At 40.7% G+C, this 20,345-nt stretch overlaps 1 protein-coding gene across 1 annotated transcript in view; it reads right to left on the bottom strand.

Annotated features, from left to right (window-relative positions):
- Positions 1-4,273: 4,273 nt before the first annotated feature.
- The window catches only part of srrm3 (serine/arginine repetitive matrix 3), a 126,340-nt gene continuing 110,268 nt past the window's right edge, over positions 4,274-20,345 (bottom strand). The window contains 4 exon segments of the mRNA XM_034683021.1: positions 4,274-6,938; positions 12,155-12,280; positions 12,621-12,878; positions 14,581-14,864. Of these exon segments, the coding sequence (XP_034538912.1) occupies positions 6,665-6,938; positions 12,155-12,280; positions 12,621-12,878; positions 14,581-14,864 (942 nt within the window). The 3' untranslated portion in view covers positions 4,274-6,664.

A 20,345-nucleotide genomic window follows, 5' to 3' on the forward strand; every position in this document is an offset into this window, starting at 1 on the left:
AGTCTGGCTGAAGAAAAAACAGAAAACACATAGACACCAATTCAAAAAGACGATCTTTGCAGCATTAATAAACATGTTTACAGCCTGGTTCAAAAAACGGCTTGGCCCTATGAAGCTAATTTCTCTATCAGCACACACTGTACGGGGGGTGAATTTTTTTCTAACGCGACGGCTCAGAAGATATTAAGAATACGAGTTTTTGCCCAAATAAGGACATGACTGACTTGACTCCCAGACGGGAACACATAGCTGTTGGCTGGGAGGCTCAAACTCCGCCCCTTTACGCCACACTATGCCTGGTTGAGTTCAGCATTTCCAATATGGCTGCCGCCGTCGATTGGCTTCAAAACAGCTCTCAGGAACAGATGGGTGACGTCACGGATACTACGTCCATATTTTATACAGTTAATGATCATTACCCATTAGGCCCAATATTGAAATGTTCAAATTCACAGCAGAATCCAATATGTTTACAGCCTGGTACTTAATTTTATCAGACCTAATTTATGCATGCTTGGGTGTGTTGTATCAGGTGGCTACCACTAGCTTTAAGCTAGTTGTCATCTAAGCTAATTCAGTCATTATCAAGCCATTCTTACATTTGTAGCCTGTTTGTGTTAGTGGTGCCTTTTAAGGATGTTTTTAATGTGGATAAATAAAAGGCTAGCCAAAAAGTGTTTGCTGTTTTTTTTTTAATAAATTAAATTCTTGACTCTACTCGGTTTGTGTTGCGGTTCCACGGTCGCGGTACCTCGTGTCAGATACCAGTTTTTCGTACCTGCTCTGCTATGGTTCCAAGCGAGCTGAGCCGATACTAAAAGGTGATGTTGACGGACTGCCGGCCACTGATTGGTCAGAGAATGTCATCACCGAAGAGTCATGAGCACGACGCCCAACACAGGAATCAAACCCGCCATTTTTAAAAAATGACATCAGCACTGTACAATGTCTGCACGCAAAGTTTCTCTGTGGTTTCTCTTCTCTCGCTCGGCCTGTGACAAAAAAGCCACAGATGGAGCAGCAAGTACACCATTGCCTCCATGTCCTCCATTGTTTATGATTGTTGTATTTGTGTCGCGTTCAAAATGACGTGAACGTAGTTTCGCGCAGCTGTGTTATGACGACCCCGCCCACCATGAGTCAGTACTGGGGCTGGTGGGAAAGGTACCCAAACCGTTGAGTCAAGTAGAGCCAAGTTGAGTCGAGTAGGGCTGGAACTGTGTAGTGGAAAAGGGCCATTAGTGTCAGTGGATACAATCATGGAGTATGTCTTTTGCATTCCACAAGCTCTTCTAGCTTTGTTTGGTCTGAGAAATTAACAACACCAACAAGAAACCAGCAAAGCTAGAGTCTCTTTCCAGGAGAAACAGGAAGGTAAACTAGCTTATTCATCAGCTACTGACTTGGCCACTAAAATCAAAGTGGCAAAGGTAGAAATGCATGAGCCGATACTTCTGAAGTTTTTATCTGAAAAAAGGAGTTTGGTGTGTAGATGTTCAGGAGACAAACTATGTGGTCAACACTTTATTATCCACAATGTTCTTGTTCAGCTTCATTACCGGCTGGTATCAGATCAGTGTCAGTGACGTTCTTAGCCCTCATATGATTAATGTCGCCAACAGGGAATTAATAAGTGGTGGTTTCTCAAAGCTGCTGACAGCCTGGCACACTGTTGTTGCAGCTGTGTATCCAAGCACATTATTGAATGTTACCAACCCCTCAGTGGCATGTACATGACATGTTCTGCTTTTAGAAACAGCCCCTATATTGCACCCTGTCACCCCGACATGAACAAGAATAAAAATGACTTAAAACAGACATAAAAACACAACAACTTAGAGTTATGACCAAGACTAAATCTGCAATGTTTTTTTGCTATACGTACCCATTTTTTGAAAGTACCATCTTTAACTGGTTTACTTTTTAGTTTAGACTTGTGAAAACACTTTTGTTTTTTCGTTCAGACTTAAAGCACACACTTTGAGCTTTTATTTTTTTGGCTTTATTTTCTCATGTGTTAGACATTAAAGTAAAAGCTTACTACCTATATACTACCTTATATAAAATTAAAATCAAGTTGCTACCTGAAGTGCAGGTGGTATAATTAGCTTCTTAGAAAAGATTATGCTTATGTTAGAATTTAAAACCACTGGCACAACTGAAAGTCACTAACTAAGCAACATACAGTCGATATCAAAAGTCTACACACCCTTGTTAAAATGCCAGGTTTTGTGATATAAAAAATTGAGGCCAATATAAATCATGTCAGAATGTTTTCCCTCCTTTATTGTGACCTATAACATGAACAATTCAATTGAAAATCATTTAAAATAAAAAACTAGAATGTGGTTGCATAAGTACATTTTGTCATGAGTTTGAATGTGATTAGTTAATTCTGAACACAGCCCCATCCCCAGTTATAATAGTGTGTGTACACTAATGCCACCACATCATTTTATTTTTATTTTTTATTCTTCCCCCTAAAATATTGAAAAAAAAAATCAATTGAATTGTGCACGTTGCAGGTCACATTAAAGGTGGAAAAAGTTCTGACATGATTTATCATGGTCTCAATTTTTTACATCACAAAACCTGGCATTTTAACAAAGGTGTGTAGACTTTTGATATCCACTGTATATCATCATACTCTGCAGTGTAAAGTAGTGGGTCGAACAGTGAGAGGAACACAATAAGCCCTCTGTCTGATATTGATTCTGTTTCTTCTAATCAAAACAATTTGAGTTACAGTTTGAGAAAACAAAGAAAAGTTGGTATTTGGTATTACGGAACTAAAGAAGCTTTTTAATAAAGAGGGAAAGATTTTTGATGGAGTAACCTTAGTTTTTCGTAATGATTATGACAGGCACAAGACCATAGTCTGTCCGCAGTATGTAAGAAGCAAACAAAATAGTTTCATTATCTTTCAAAGGCTGTTTTATATTTATTAAATTTAATTACCCTTGAAAATATGCTCAGTATAATATTAGTTATCACTGGTCCCTGCAAAACGTTGAGTTTTCAGTGTGGTAGCAATGACATAATTTTCGATGTCCAGTGAGACTGACGAGTAGTACCAGTGTGAATTTTTATTTTGCCAATGGACTCACTGTATAGTCTTCGTCTGAGAATCATCAAAGCAGGGAGAAGGAAGTTGTGAATGAGTGTGTGATTTAGAACACAGCACATTAGCTGATGAATGTTGCATGTTGGCATCATGTTAATGACTGAAAATAGAGTTCTGTCCAACCAGCATACCCTCAGTGGTCCTGTTAAATAATCTATGTGCAGATTAATGCACGTAAGTTACAGTTCTGGTATCCTCTCGTCATTAGCCAACAGTAGTTCACCTGCACTGTTCCCCAAGTGTAAGGTCTATGGTGGGACTGTTCCACTTTGGAAGGATGTCTAATTGGCGGAGCAACAATGTTAGCCTCAACAACCTCCTCCACCAACAACCTTCTCCACCAACACACCCGGAACCTAAGGTCTTCGGACCTGGGTCTCCTCTCCATCCCCCGGACTAAGCTGCGGACCTTTGGGGACAGAGCATTCAGTGTGGCAGCCCCCACTCTGTGAAACTCTCTCCCTCCCGACATCTGCAGCGCCCCAACCCTGGACACTTTTAAGAAGGCAGCCAAAACGCACCTTTTCCTCAAGGCCTTTCCCTGTTGATATTCCCACCTATACCCCCCAGACCCCCTACCTGACCCTGTGAAGCAACCTTGGGTTTCCTAAAAGGCGCTATATAAATATCATTTATTATGATTATTATTAACAACTGTCAATAACTGTTAAAACAGGGGATTGGAAACAGAAAAAATTAAAATAAGGTTACAGTAAAAATAAACTATGATCAGATAAGTTATGTTAAATATCATCAAATGAGGCAGCTTTGTATATTTTTAATAAAGCAATTCTTGTCAGGTCAATTTCTGTTTCCTTGTTTTTGAATCAATTGAAAACTTTTTATCATGGTATTCACTCTAAGGTGTTTTTGGGGTTATATGCTGTCACACTGTATTTTATCACACAAGCAGAGTTGTACGTTGATGACATCGTCAGTCACTGAGTCAGATCACATCATCAACCTCTTTGCTGGTTTTACTGGACGATGTCAAGCTTCCCCAGACATGGAGAACTTTCTAGCCCATGTTTTGATGTCACAGTCATGAGTATCAGGTACCAGAACGTTCTCATTAGTGCCATCTGTAGGACATCACGTCATGTCACTGCAGCTAATGCAAAAAAACAGCAAGATAACACCAGAGCGGCATAACTTTCCCATTTGTTTCTGTTTATTGTCAGGTATAATAAGTTGTACACTACAAAGAATGACTTGTAGAACCAAAGGGATAATGCTATACTTGGAATAAATAAACAGGTTTGCAGAGTATCATAGTTAAGTCTGGTTACACTGGGAATAAAACACTGTGAGTGGACATGAGACTGGATGGATGGAAAGGAAGACTTCAGGTGATCCCTGATTGTTTCGCCAGTTTATTGACTTTCCTATGAGGTTACTATTGTGCCTTTATTATCCTATCACAGAGCATGTTCAGGATCAAAAACGTTGAGCACTGTAATAAAAAAGAAAAATTGAAAATCAAAACATTGTCATAAGGCTTTCCTTAGGAGTAAAATTTTAATTAAAAGTTTATTAAGGGGATTTTGTGTCTCTACTCAGAGACAGGATAGTGGATAGAGTGGGGCAAAGTGGGCAAGGGGCTGTGGGTTGGACTCTTACCGGGCTGCTTGCTTCCAGGACTAAAGCCTCTGTACATGGGGCGCACCATTTAACTGGGATCAATGTAGCCAGTCGTGCTGCTGATGCGCCCCCCAAATTGAGGCTGGACAATTCTTACATTTCTTACATTTTTTCCCACCCTCAAAATTCAGCTCAACATCTAGCAGTTTTCTGGGGTTCAAAAGCAAAAAAATTAATACTGACAAAATTTTTCTTTTATAATTTGAAAACTTTTTGAATCATGGAAAAATTACAGATTCTGGGAACTTTTCGATTTGCAAGATAGGCCTTTTTAAATTTGCATAAATACATTCTGCAACACAAATCATGCATTTAATTACTCCAAAAAGTTTTGTTTTGCATGAAATGTTGCTTTTAAATTCATCATGTTCTTCACAATAAAGACACAGAGTAACCTCATACCCACTGACCCATTATAACAGGGTATGTGTTGGCTAAAAACATCAGAGTATCAGAGTGTCAGAATCGACTCTCCTCTCCACACAGGTGGGTGTTTTGGTTCTGTTTGAGGCTCATTCTTTACTCCGTAATGTAGGCAGGGACACAATAGCTTGCATTAAAATGAAACGTTACAGTTAGAGCCATAATGGCCGTCGTGGGAGTAAACGTGGGCGAAGTCTCAGTTCCACTGGCTGAAATCAGAGCATCTCTATCACACAGCGGTGCACATTCACCCTGCTTGCTAACCTGGTAGCGAAATAAAGCCTTCACCACATTAAGAGACAGATCTGTAACACATGGACATGTACGGTTCATTTTCAAGTGGGAATACATTTGCAGCAATCTCTTCTTCAAAGCACGATCCAACTGCTTTACATGATAAATAGAATAAATAATAAATAACCCAATAAATAAACTAATAAATACAGCAGGATTATAAATAGCAAAAGTGTGCATGGAGGATTTTTGCAGACAGTTGTCCTGTACAGTACCAGCAATGGAGCTGCACACAAACATAATGACCTCAGTGGTTTTTGCAGAGGAGGTACACACACACACACTCACTCACACACACATTCTCACACATGATGTCAGGATCAGCAGAATCAACATAATAACTTAAACAGGATAGAGAGTAAAAATACTTCATACATAGTTTTTTTTTTTTTTGCCCCCTCTCTCTCATTCACCTCTGTCTGCAGGCAGGGACATACTGAGCATGTCAGAGGGGAGCGCAGTGCACCCTGGCACCTTTCATGTCAGCCAGGTGACTCTTCATCGAGCAGCAAGTCTCTCCTGATGCATCATGCTAAAACAAGCCTCCTTAAACTACATGGAATATACAGTGCATAGTTTACAAAGCCAGAACTTAAAGAGAGTTTACATCTATACAGACAAACCTATACATCATAAAAAAAAGTTCTTCTTTCATGTTTTTGCTTCCTGTTTCATCGTCCGAACTTCTCTTTTGTTCTCATGTTTGTTGATCGCTGTGCGTCGATGAAATGGAAGTCTTTGGGGAGATGAGTTCATGGTGAGGGAAGAAAAAAAGTCAGATTCTCTTGAATGTACAGAAAGTTGTGGATGTGTCCTCTTTTTCCTTTCTACTCAGCTCCTATTTGTAGTATATATTTATATATTTATATCGTATATATAATTTTGAATGGATTCATTTTTGGTTGTTTTGTGGAAGAAGAGAAAAAAAGTGCTAACATACAGCCAGATTTGTTCTCTGTGCTCTACCAAACAGATTTTTGACATTTCCTTTAACACCTTGTATGCGTGAAGATATAATGAACAGTGACAGCCAATTTGACAGAAATGTGCTCTATCAAAACACGATTCTTTGATCCAGGCTCAGAGTTGGAGAGAGGGTAAAGGGCCCTTGACTGTCATTTTAATTTTTAAACGGACTTCCCCTTGCTTTGATCTGGTTTCTCTTCTGCACCGTCTTTTCTTTCAGAACCCAGGGCTATCGTAGCTGCTCCGGCTGTAGTAGCTGTGATGGCTGCGGGATCGACTCCTGCTACGGCTCCAGCTCCGGCTCTGGCTGCGGCTTCGACTCCAGCTCCTGCTACGGCTCCTGCTTCTGCTGTGGCTCCGGCTGTGGCTCCTGCTCCGGCTGTAGCTGCTATAGCTGCGGCTCCGGCTGCGGCTGGACCGTGTCGGGCTGCTGTCGGAGCTGGATGAGGAGGGACTGGGCCGATAGTACGGGATCGGCCGCTTCCGAGCACTGAGGATGAGGAGAAAGCAGGAGGGTGAAGTGTTAGCAGAAATATCAGACAGATGAAAACCTGTTAGTGTTTTTTTACTGCATTCACGTTCTGTTGGAATGATCTAAGATTAGTGTTAGATTCTGACTTCTACACAGCAGACAACGCATGATCGGCCAGACTTCAAAAGCAGTTATGCCACTCATAAATGGGGTCAGTAAGGGCCTCACTTCACACTGTGTTTACCTGGCCTAGACTGTTGTACAATTTCCTACTGGGACTTCTCTGTATACAAGGAAACTCAGGAGATATAGTGTGGCAGTAACATGGCTGCAGCACCAGGTACCCTCAATATTTCTTCTCTTTTTTTAAAGTTAGCTCTGGGGTTTTCTGGCCTTTATTAGATGGGACAGCTGAAGAGAGTGTAGGGGAAGACATGCAGCAAAGGGTCAAGGCCGATAGTCGAACCAGTGCTCGCTGCAATGAGGACTATGACCTCTATAAGAAGGGTGCACGTTTTATGCACAAAGCCAAACCAGTGCTTCTACCCTCATTATCTGCACATTTTGCTGTTAAATTGAGACTAGCTTTGGATTCTTATATCCATCCATGAATAGTAAAACAGAATATTGAATTGAAGTACTTTGAGGTAGTAAACAAAGCTACCATAAAGAACAACAACAACAAATGGCCTAGGCCTGTTCCCTCAAAGACACCTGGTTTGATATGAGCAGTGAAGTCTTTATGATTAAACAGAACCTTGTCTTGTTGAGTCTTCAGAAAACCAACTCATATACAGTATCTCACAAAAGTGAGTATACCCCTCACATTTCTTCTAAAGATGATGCACAAGAAAGCCTGAAAACAGTTTGCTAAAGACAGCAGACTAAGGACATGGATTACTGGAACCATGTCTTGTGGTCTGATGAGACCAAGATAAACGTATTTGGTTCAGATGGTGTCAAGCGTGTGTGGTGGCTTGACACTTTGTCTTTGTGAGGAGTACAAAGACAAGTGTGCCTTGCCTACAGTCAAGCACGGTGGTGGGAGTGTCATGGTCTGGGGCTGCATGGGTCCTGCCAGCACTGGGGAGCTACCGTTCATTGAGGGAACCATGAATGCCAACATGTACTGTGACATACTGAAGCAGAGCATGATCCCCTCCCTTCAAAAACTGGGCCACAGGGCAGTACTCTAACATGATAACAACCCCAAGCACACCTCCAAGATGGCCACTACTTGCTAAAGAAGCTGAGGGTGAAGGTGATGGAGTGGTCAAGCATGTCTCCAGACCTAAACCCTATTGAGCATCTGTGGGGCCTCCTCAAACGGAAGGTGGAGGAGCGCAAGGTCTCTAACATCCACCACCTCCATGATGTCGTCATGGAGGAGTGGAAGAGGATTTCAGTAACAGCCTGTGAAGCTCTGGTGAACTCCATGCCCAAGAGGGTTAAGACAGTGCTGGAAAATAATGGTGGCCACAGAAAATATTGACACTTTGGGCCCAATATGGACATTTTCACTTAGAGGTGTACTCTCTTTTGTTGTCAGTGGTTTAGATATTAATCTCTGTGTGTCTAGTTATTTTGAGGGGACAGTAAATTTACACTGTTAAACAAGCTGTAAACTGACTACTTTACATTGTATCAAAGTGTCATTTCTTCAGTGTTGTCCCATGAAAAGTTATAATTAAATATTTGCAGAAATGTGAGGGGTGTACTCACTTTAGTGAGATACTGTACATCCCTTAGATGGCCTTCTTTTGTTGATTTTTTATACAAGTAACAAACACCTGTGTGTATACTTCTGTGCAGTTTATTTTTGAAGGGAAATCAACCCCTGTCCCAATATTTTTGTCCTATTTTGCCATAAACTGAACACTCTAGAAGCTGTTTCACTGGTCATGACGATATCATCATTTGTGATTCTGTGATTTAGGGGATTTTTTGTAATGAATACGTTTTTTTTGTATATCTATTCATTGAATAACTATGATTTTAAACTTTAGTTGTGGCAAAGCTCTTGAACACACCAAAGTCTGAGAAGCCGTCTCAGGAACACGTGAATGCAGCAAAGGTCTGACATTGATTTTGGTTGGTCAAGTGCAAATTAGTGTTGGGTTGATCAGTACAATGTCTGAAAGAGAGCTGTTATTTTGGTTAAGCTTTGCACCCACTCACACATTCACTCTTTCCACACACACACACACACATAGCAGAGAAATGCATGTCGTTAGTTTTAGATTAAGCTCAGATTGCCGGGTTAATAGCCACCCTGGAAGTGTTCCCTGAAAGGTAATTAGCTGTTAGCTGAAAAAACAGTAGCTCTTCTTCTCGGTGGAGGATGACACACAGGAAAATCAACAGTCAACAGCCCAGGGAGAGAAAAATGCTATTAAGGTTTCCCTACTGCTACAAGGTGTGTTTCACCTTGTCTTATAGGATTACTCAGCTTTTCTCTGTCATATCTGACACTGGAATCCAAACAGGCAGGGCTATAAAGAAATATCTGCTAACACAGACCTTAATGGCATTTTAATCTCTGCACCCATGTGTTACAACATTAGTGCGTGTCCGCGGTGAGGAGCGGCTTCAGAGCTGGTGTGAGTTTCTTGGAGTGAATTTCAGGAAAGAGACAAAGAAGCAGAGAAAGGATAGGAAAATAAAAATCAGTAGCAGGGTAGGTTTACTCAGGGGACCTCTGATGGTTCGCTGTTCGGCCGAGCTGCAGGAGCTTCACACTAGCGCACGGATCCTGCTGCACGGCAACTGTTACCAGGGTAACTAGCCTGCAGCATCCTGTCGTCTCGGCATCGGGACCTTTAGGACTGGAGTGAAAGATGACAGAGTACAAACACATTTCATCCATGTCTATTTACACTTGGACATGGACAGTCTTCTAGACTGAAGGAATATTTCTTAAAGGGATTTTTAATAGCTAACCACAAACTTCAGCTCGGCTCAAGCGCCAAGAGCATAAAATACATTCATAAGGAAAGAGATAAAATACTCACACGTATAAATACAGACATAAAAGGCCGGCTCACTATCAAAATCTGTTTTGTAGAAGGCTTTGAGGACTTCAGTTTTACAGCTATGTTAACAACGAATCAAACGTATTTTCATCAGCAGAGCAATAAAACAAACACATCTGCTCTCAGCGTGCAGAGGCCCTGTAAAACTGATATTAAGCAATTTATGGATGCATCTTCATTCATTGATTCACATTTAATGGAACAATAAACAACAGAGTGCGTGGACAAACAAAAACAACAAAGAGACTCAATAAATCAAAGGAGATGACTGCAATTTGGTCTTTGCTTTGTGCTGTCAGCACATGTCTGTATTGATTTCACACCAGTTCCAAGTTTATGAGGTATATTTAGTTTGAGTAATATACTCCTACACAACAGTCCTGTAATAAATGCTCCTTTAATGGCGGTCATAATGTTAGCGTTCTGTTTAAGTGAGTGTTGAATTGACCTCCTGATCATGTTGGAAGCAGATTGTGATGTTGTTGAGATTCATAGAATTACAGGAAGGTGTAGTCTCGATGTTCCCTGCGGGCTGTGGAGAAGGAGGCAAGGACGACGTGCTGGTATTGAGGTGCAAGCTAAAACCTTCCTCCTTCAACCCACCGTTATGGGGAATGTAAGATCTATCTATGATAAGTTGGACGAGCTAACCCAGCACCAGAGGAAATACTAGCAGAGTAGCATCATGCTAACAGAGCTAACACCGGACACGAATGCCGCATTGGAAGGATTTCACCTGCTGTGGGCGGACAGGATACAGGAGAGCAAGACTGAACTAACTGGTGAAGAAGGTCAGCTCAGTCCTGGACCCTGTGGAGGTGGTGGCTGACAGGAGAATTATGGCCAAGCTGTCGTCTCTGATGGAAAATTTTTTTTTCCTATATATATTCTTGTTGGAATTCTTGTTCTGTACACCTTCTTGTTTGCTGCTGTAACTCCATGAATTTCCCCTTTGTGGGACGAATAAAGGAATATCTTATCTTATCTTAATTCAGCTTACGCTCATTAAATAATGGATAGTAACATCTGTCCATCAAACATAACACAGTCCAACAGAACCGCAATCCATCAGACAGCAGGCAATATTCAGGGCTGAATAACACCTCTGCGTGGTTCCAGGGTATAAAACAGTAACAACAAAAACACCTGATCTGTTGTTTATTTTGACCTGAGATTCTCAATAGTTAGATGTAAACATAACTCAACGACAAGGCACGAAAGAAGATGCTGCTTTTTGTGATGACAATGGAAACGTATTCATGGGAAAGTTGAGATAAATTCATGGTAGGGCTGTCAAAATCAAGTGGTAATTTTAAGTAACTAACCACAGATAAGATAACCCAGATTAATCACACTCTGATGTCATACATCATTGATTATAAGACCGTCCAAAGCAGCTTTGTACGCAGGATGGGAACAAACTTCAGCTTTGGCTTGGCTAGTTTATCATTTTGTCCCTGTAAGAGAATATCATGATACACAGATGACTGATAATCTCCCCTCACCTCCTGTAGCTGTCAAGAGGTAGAAGAGGACCTGCCTCAGAGTAACAAACACACACAGAGATGTCCTTTGTCACTCCTGTAACTGCATTGATTTACAGTGTGGCTGTAATCGGCTGACAGCACTGATTCAAAAGGGTTAACTGTTTAAAAAGGGCAGTGATTCTTCATAGTTTGCTTTTAATTACATGCTGATATGAATGCATGAAGCAGTTATTATATATAACTTTCCGCTTCATAGTTTTACCCCAACCAGCCCAAACCTACCAAACCTGCACCTTTGCATCCACCTTCACTGATTTGTCTCTGCAGTCTTTGATTTTGATTTATACAAAGAATTTAATGGATCTGAATATGGTTCTTAAAATGTCAAGTTGTGAGTTAGAGCAGGAACAAATTATGTTCCTCTTGCATGCCATTGATGTAATTTGAAGCTATAAAGAAACAACTTTTGCTCCAGAACAAGCGCATTGCTGTAAAAATCACTGCAGAGCGGAACATCCATTAAAGTGTGTCATGTTTAAGTGCTGTTAATTCTAGACATGTAAGAGCGGAAATAAAATTCAGAAGACAAACTGTATCAGAGGAGGCTCCAGCACTCTGGTGTTCTGCTGAAGGAATGTCTACATAATATCACACGTATGTCCAAATGGATATCTTATGCAAAGAGATGGTTTATGATGCTGAACAGCTGTGCTACCTGGTGATCCTGCGAGCCTCCATAAAGCTGGGGGAATCTCTTCTTCTTTTGCGAATAGGTGAGTAGCTGCGTGAGCGGCGGCGGGCTCGGCTGTCTGTGTCGGAGCGGTTGGCGCTGTCCTTCTCTCTGCAAGACATAGAAAACCATCAGAACAGCAACAACAGAGTGCATGAGATAACTACAAAAACATCCAATTAATACGCCTCCAACAACCATCAATCCAAAAAAAAGTGACGTTGCTTCTTAAATCCAGCACTGTACCTGTAACAGATTCTAGGATGTTTGCAATGAATAATGACCAGAGAAGAGTATTTTGGGGACATTATAATAACATCAGGAAACTGACTCTGACTTTTGTTGTAGAAGTTGTTCATTATTGTTTCCTCTGAATCCTTTATGATGCCAACACATGGAAAATCAATCAAACTTCAAGCTGGGGGGAAGCACCCAGAGGAAGATGTCTCACCTGGAATTGTTCTGTCTGTTGTGTGGGGACTTGGCCTTGCTGGGACCTCTGTCTCTGGAGGCAGAGCGTGACGATGAGTGTCCGCTGCTCCACGAGCTGCTGCGCTGTCGGAGGTTTGGTTTGCTTCGAGTTTCCTCTTTCTCTTTCTTTCTGCCTGATGTGTGCGAGTGGCGTCCTGGAGAAGCTGACGTGCTCCGGTGGTGAGCCTGACCTCGGGTAGAGCGGTGGTGCCGCTTGGAAGAGTGGCCACCTTTTGCCCTGGATAGATACAGCAAATATTTACATTATACATTTTCTTAATTCACCAAACCCACATGGTGGCCAATTACCTCAAAGGTCACTCTGTGTGGTGGAAGTTCAAAGCTGAGATGATTTTGTACTGCTGCATTCAAAATATGCAAATTCATAAATATAGAGAACCAAAGTTTTATAGTTTCAACACTTCTTTATTCTAACAGAGAGACTGTTCTATTTGAGCCGTAATTCAACACAAAACAACGTATCTAATTACATGCACAGTGCAGCAAAGGCACAACAGTCAATTTGAGCATTCAACTCATTACTGGCTGACCTTACAGTGCACCAGTTTATAATAGCCTCCCCTTTTGTAGCAGTGCTTTACACTATTGCCAAGTAGTATTATATGTAATAGAGTATGCTGTTTGCTAAATATCAGCACAGCTGTTTATTATGCAACCAGTGAAATCAAAATCTGTTGACAGTGGCTTTAGTGGCCTGTGTAACTGATTAATCCAGACAAAGCATGTTTGCTGTAATGGGAATAAACAGTCTGCAGTACACCTGAGACAGAGTGATAAATGAAGTAAATAGTCCCAGTGCTGTTGAACTCTTGATCAGCACCCACAGGATTCCTCTTGTCCAATCAGATCACTTGATCAGAACTTATTGTAGTCATAGACTGTATAAATAATGGACATAGTATCCGTGACGTCACCCATCTGTTCCTGAGTGCTGTTTTGAAGCCAATCGACGGTGGCAGCCATACTGGAAAAGCAGAACTCAACCAGGCAGAGTGTGACGTAAAGAGGCAGAGTTTGAGCCTCCTAGCCAACAGCTATGTGTTCCCGACCGTGAGTCAAGTCAGTCATGTCCTTATTTGGGCAAAAACTTGTAATCTTAATATCTTCTGAACCGTCGCGTTAGAAAAAATTCACCCCCCGTACAGTGTGTGCCGATAGGGAAATTAGCTGCTGTAGAGCCAAGCTGTTTTTTTAACCAGGCTGTAAACATGTTTATTAATGCTGCAAAGATCGTCTTTTTCCCATTCATGTCTATGTGGTTTCTGGTGTTTCTGCAGCCAGCATCAAGCAGATTCTCCATGAATTGCAGTTTCTAACACTTCCGCATGGGCTTCATAGTTTGAGACCGGAGGTTGCCACTTGATTGTAGAATAATGTCTGAGGTGAGACGTTAGCAAGCAACAACCTCCAGTCCCAAAGGCTTTAGTTTCTATTATCTTTCCAGTTTCTGATCACCCCAGAAAGGAGAGAGACTCTCTTTATTTGTATGATATGCAAATGTTGAACATGAAAGGGATAAGGTTTAGTGAGGAGGTGATCATGCAAATTTAAATCCTGACATCTGTGAGCAGGATGTTTACCTGTTTGGAAACCTAACAGAAACTAACATTTTTGCCACAGTGTCAACAGGCAGAGATGAAATATGCCAGACTCCTTTTTGCAGATTAATTTGATATAATGAGAGTGATCAGGTTCTCCCTGCAGATGCTTCTCGTGATGAGAATTAATCACCATTGTCATGGGGTTTGGACCAATCAGGTTTAAGTATTTAACGCAGTTGGTTAATAAAGCAGTACAACATTCTAACAGCTTTAGAACTTCCATCTCTGAGCTATCATCGGGGGAAATGGTCGAATAGGGTGAATAACAGTAATAAAAAGCAAAAGCATAGGCTATGTAGTCATATCATTTGTTCTTACTTCCTCTGGTGCCGAGAGGTTTTCCCTCTGTGGGTGTGGTTATGCTGGGAGTGGGCCGAGTCGCTGCTGTGAGCGGGGGAATGGGAGCTCTTATTCTGGCCCCTTTGACTCCCTCTCCTCCCTGACGTCTGGTTTACTGCTGAGTTCCTTCCGTCCACACTCCCAGCCTCTCCTGCCGCACACATCTGTCCCGTTTGGCTCCTGCTGGGGGCGCTGTGGAGCTTGTGCTCTTTCAGCAACGTGGACTGGAGGCCTGCAGAGCTAGCAGTCAGCAGACGGAGCTTCTGCAGAGAAACGATGACCAACAAAGGAAAAGAAAACAAAAGAAAAAAAAGAAAAAGGACAAAAAGAGCATTAGAGTGTTTTCAGGCGGAGGACTGAGCGCTACGGTGTACTTGCCAAAAGAAGGTAAACATCTAAAAGAAAAAGATCTAGGTTTTCTCCATATGGCTTATAGATAGTCCTCTATGGTGCAGCGCATGCAATACTTGGCATGCAAAACCATAATGAGTTGAAGAAATCATAATCGCAAAAACAAACAAAAAAACTAGGAGGAGGAGGAAGAGAGGGAAAAAATTAAACAAAACTGTGAATCAAATAAGTTTAAGAGCAGAGGCAGAAAGTACAGAGCTACAGATTTTGTAGAGTAGAAAAGGAGGACTTCTTCAGTTTTTTTAAAGTAATGGTTAAAAAAATTAAACGAAACAGAAAGAGAAGACAACTTGACGGAACATCACAGAAATGGAAGGAACAAAATAAAGATCACAATTATTGAATCAATCGAATCAGAAAACAAATCGTCTGCTACTCAATTTTCTCTTTCTGGATTTTTTTTCCTGAAGACAATTGCTGAGATGTGAACAGCGACCCATTTTCTTTGTTTTTTTTAATGGTTACTCTTGTTTAACTCCCTTCTGGTTAACATCCACTTACCAATAAAGTGGTATTCCCTCCTTTAGTAGGTAAGGTATGAAGAAAAGGGAAAAGTGGGGCAACATAAGTGCATCATTAGATTCACAAAATGCAAGAGAAAAAGACACAAAACCCTTCCCTGCCAGTGACTCATGAGACAATGCATGGAAATCAATGGAAAATAACTCAAAAGCAAAGAGGAAAACCACAATGTGCAGGGAACCCCTCACACACAGAGTAAATCCTCTGAGCCGGTCCCCTGCCTGAACATCACAGAGCAACTGGCTGATGAGAGATAAACCAATTATCTTCACTTCGACATATTTTATTATCAGTTTTCTCTCTATGGAGAATCAACCAGGGGACGAGGAAGTTTTAAATACCTGAGACGCTTCTTAGTTAAGAATATTTTTGATTTACTTTACTAACGTTGTTTCAGGTAAATATTGCTGCGTAAGCAAAAGTGAGATTTAGTTCTAGATATGTCTGGGACATAAACATAACTTGCTGTTTTTTTTGGGGAAACTGTTGCGGGAGCCCTTCCAAAACAGTATTTAGATAAAATAAATAGCTTTTAAGTTAAGACTGTCCATATTTCAGTATTTTTCTTATGATTCTAATACCACAAAAAGACCAAAACCAAGACTAAAGTGATCCAGCTATTATATCATTTACGTCTCAATGAAATTGCCAACGCAAATGTTTCTTCATTAGCATGAACATTGACACGCACGCACTGTATGTGCTGTTGCTGTAAATACCCATTTAAAGAGCACCACATGTACATTAACTCTGAAAATAGTCTCCAACAAATGCACAATAAACTGTGTGATTGATGTTCTCTTCAGTGCCCAGACATTTGGGGGATCAGTGGTCCTAATCTTCAGCTGCTAGTGAGGCTCTATGGATGGCATAGTTGGTGTGTCCCCTAGCTGCTCCACTTTAACTCCAGGCCAAAAAATCTCAAAAGTTAAAAGATTGATTGATTGCTTTAAAATATATGTAATAGCAATCATGACCCTCAGATGATTAATCCCACATGATTAAATGGGCATCTGTTTTAGTGTTGTTCAAATACCTGCAAAAATACTGATAATTCCAACAGCCCAAATGACAACGATTGACAATAACAAGCAAATGAGTGAGTGTTAGCACCCACACACTCTTTGCAGTCTGGAGTTGATTTTATGGAAAAAAAACTATGTAATGACATGATGTCTAAGCTTTTTTGTGTGATATGTCCTGTAATGAAAGTGTACATGTGGAAGTGCAAAAAGCTGCAGTGTCTTAGCTGTTCACTTGGGGCTTGCTGTAAAAGCCAAGAAGACCCCATCAATACCAAGGTTAGCATGCCCATGATTACAGCACGTACAAAAAACATGTTAACAGCCTGGGAAAAAAGGACTTTAGGTTTCTTTGACTTATTTCTCTTCCGCGGGTCAGGACTGAACTTGGGAAAAAGGCCTTCCGGTTTGCAGCTCCCTCAACCTGGAATGTCTTACAAAAGGATCTAAAACTGTCTGACATGATATCTTTGAATGCTTTTAAGCGGTCCTCAAACGACTTGAAGGGCTGAAGCATCTGTCTGTAGATGTTTTGTTTAAATGTGACATGCTGCTTTTCTGGACGTACCTGTTGTGTAGCTGTTGTATGCATCTGCTATTTGTATTTATGTCTATCGTAAAATTGTAACTCTGTAACTGTGCTGCTGCCTATCTTGGCCAGGACTGTCTTGGAAAAGAGATTTTTAATCTAAATGAGCATTTCCTGGTTAAATAAAGGTTATAATAATAATAATAGTAATTTCTATATTCGAACACACTACACTGGCGGTGAATTTCCAACAACTCATCTGTTTTGATGTTAAATCTCTGAATTATGCATACATTTTAAAACTAGGAGCGTAGTACGTTGACGGCTTTGCAGCTGTGTGCCAGGAGGCTTAAGGTCTGCCCAAGCTCCACCTCTTTGTCTGTTTCTTGATTTATCAAAAGTAAGGCTGAGTATTACCAATGTGGTGACTGCCATCATTTGGCTCCATAACACCGCCTCAGAAACCAATGGGTGAATGGCCCATTTCAGGTCATGTCAGTCGATGGTACTTGCCACCAGTATACTGGCCTGGCTTTAATTCATGGACTTTCTGTCGAGAGTCACAGACACAAAAGTGAAGACAAAAAGCATCGACAGACTAACACATTGTTGGTTTTGGTCTTTTTGGGGATTTGTTAGTGGTATGAAAACACAGTGAAAGCATCATCCAATAACGTGGATCTGATCTGTTCAAATCTATTCCAAACCTGTATTTTAAGCATTCAACAAACACTGGACTTCGATAAGAGGATCAGTGGGAGTGTGGAACAAATACTTGTGTTGCACCATTATTCACGGCTCACTGTAAGCATAGAAAGAGGGTACATCTCCGAAATGCGTTTTGTATGAAACCAAATACAGCTGGCTCTTCTGCATGCATTAAAATGTTCTGATTGAACTGCTTCCTAATCCAAGATACAATAGAAGCACCGACTGGCCCTCCCAGAGAGAAGAGCTGCTCTCCACTACAGAGAGGAAGACTAAGCGGTGTAAGAAGAAAACACACAACCACTGGTGCTTATGACAGTTGTTAGAAACAGTCGTGGAAATCAATATGGTGAAAATCATAAGACGAATGTACTAATTCACCAACAAACAGAGAGATGCTGGACAAACAGGAATGCATTCTACCAAAAATAGAAAGAAAACAAAAGAAGAAGAGGAAATGGACCTGGAAGATAGAGCGGGATACTGAACTTCAGAATGAAGTTAAGAAGGAAAGAGAAAAACCAGAGCTCTACTTAATCCAATCTTTTAAGAGTCAAATCATAATTGATGAGGTTAAATTAATTTAGACCATTGTTTAAACAACAGAAAGAGAGAGTAAGAGATAGAAAGAGAGAGAGAGAGGGAGAAAGAGAGAGAGAGAGAGAGAGAGAGAGAGAAGAGAGAGAAACATTGACGTCACTCAGGCTAGGGTGCTTGTCACATTCTCATCTGCATAAAGATCACGTGCGTAGGCAAAGCATTACCTACCTTCCATTTCAATCAGTGACACGTATGCAATATCAACAAAACAAAGGAAAGAAAGAAAAAAGAAAAAAGGAGAAAGGAATGTTCTCCGCAGCGAAATGGGAAAAAGACAATGACCTCTTTTAGTAACAACGCTACATATTTGTGTCCAGAGACTAAGGAGAAATAAACAAACCAAAAAGTAAAATAAAGTAGAGAGGGGGAAACAAAAAAGAAAGTCCAGATGGAGTTCAAACTAAAATAAGAAACAAAGGATGAATCTATTGACTACATGATTTGCTTTGTCTTTTTCGCTTGTACAAATGCAGCCATATTTGTATCAAAACAGAGGATGGGACAGGTAAGTGGATAGAGTTAATTGTCAAATAAGTGGACATCCATGTAGAGTAGAGAAGCTATAAGGAGGATGGAGAGGATGAGGAGGAGGAGGGGGCATGCAGAGCTGGCAGATGTGAAAGATAAGTGGGAGGTAAAATGCCAGGACAACAAGAGTGAGTCACACAGGACACAGATGATCAGGTAGGAGAGGAGGAGGAGGAGGAGGAGGAGGAAGGGGGAGGGAGGGAGAAATAGTCACTGCTAAGATGAACGACTAAAGATTTATCACATTTAAAAGGGACCCCAGTCACATTTTTAGCCTGGGTCTTCTCCAGTAGCAGCACTTCTCTACTCTGTATTTACTCGATGTCAGCCCATCTTTCTTCCAGGTGCTCTTTGTTACTTAAACATCAGTATCAGGTACGTTAGAGAGCACCTCATGGAGCAAATCTGCTGTTTAAACTGTTACAGAAAACATGGGAGCTTGTCCAAAATGGCTTGGGTCCCTTTAAAATAACATGTTTCTAAATGTGAAAGTTGTCCTAGTTATTTCCAAGAATCCGTGTAGTTGTGTTTGGTGTGTTTGAAAGCATCCATTAATAATGAGCGAGAGGAAGACTGGCCCTGTTTGGGACTGTCTCATACTGTGCAGGGGAGGAAGCTTCACGTTGAAAAGCTCATTTGTTTTTCGACTAATATCCCAAAAGTCTGGGCTTCTTTTCAGCTTTCTCTCTTGAAAAAAACACACACATGCTGTTTAAATGCTTGCACATCCATGTGATGTACATAGCTAGAAGATCAAGTTTATCATAATACATTTCTGCATTATTTTTTTCTATTCTTACCCAAAAGATTGAACTCACTGACTCAGCTGCCACTCATGTTAAAGCTTTGGTGATGCCCTGCATGTTTTGTATCTTCTAGGCAAACATTATTTCAACATTGTTTAACCCTCCTGTTATGATCATTTCTCTTGAACAGCAATAATGCTCCTGGGTCAATTTGACCCAGGGCAAATTAAATTATCCAAAAGTGTCAGAACCCCAAAAAATCCCAAAACACATTTCATTTTTTTAAATCTAATTTTTAACTCCATTACTAACCATTTAAATCAAGATTTGGTCCATTGGTGTTCTTTAATCCTCACAGATCAATGTTCAATGAGGATAACTCACTCGTTTTTTTCAATAAAAAATCATGTTAAACCTTTTTTTAATGTACATTGGAAAACCCTAAATATAAATACAATAGTTTTACATGACATAGATTTTTGTTTATTTCATTTTACATTTTGAATTTTTTCTATTTTTTATGAAGTAATGTTGATAAATTAATACGACTCCTCTTCTGTCACATGCTGCCCAGATTTTTATGCTGCATTTAGCTGGTATGGAGGGCATATATTGCCTAAAGTAGACTTTAAAAAGAGTCAATTTGACCTGCAACATAACAGGAGGGTTAAAATTCAC

Source organism: Notolabrus celidotus, chromosome 5 (genome assembly GCF_009762535.1).
Source record: "Notolabrus celidotus isolate fNotCel1 chromosome 5, fNotCel1.pri, whole genome shotgun sequence".
Classification (NCBI taxonomy): Eukaryota; Metazoa; Chordata; class Actinopteri; order Labriformes; family Labridae; genus Notolabrus; species Notolabrus celidotus.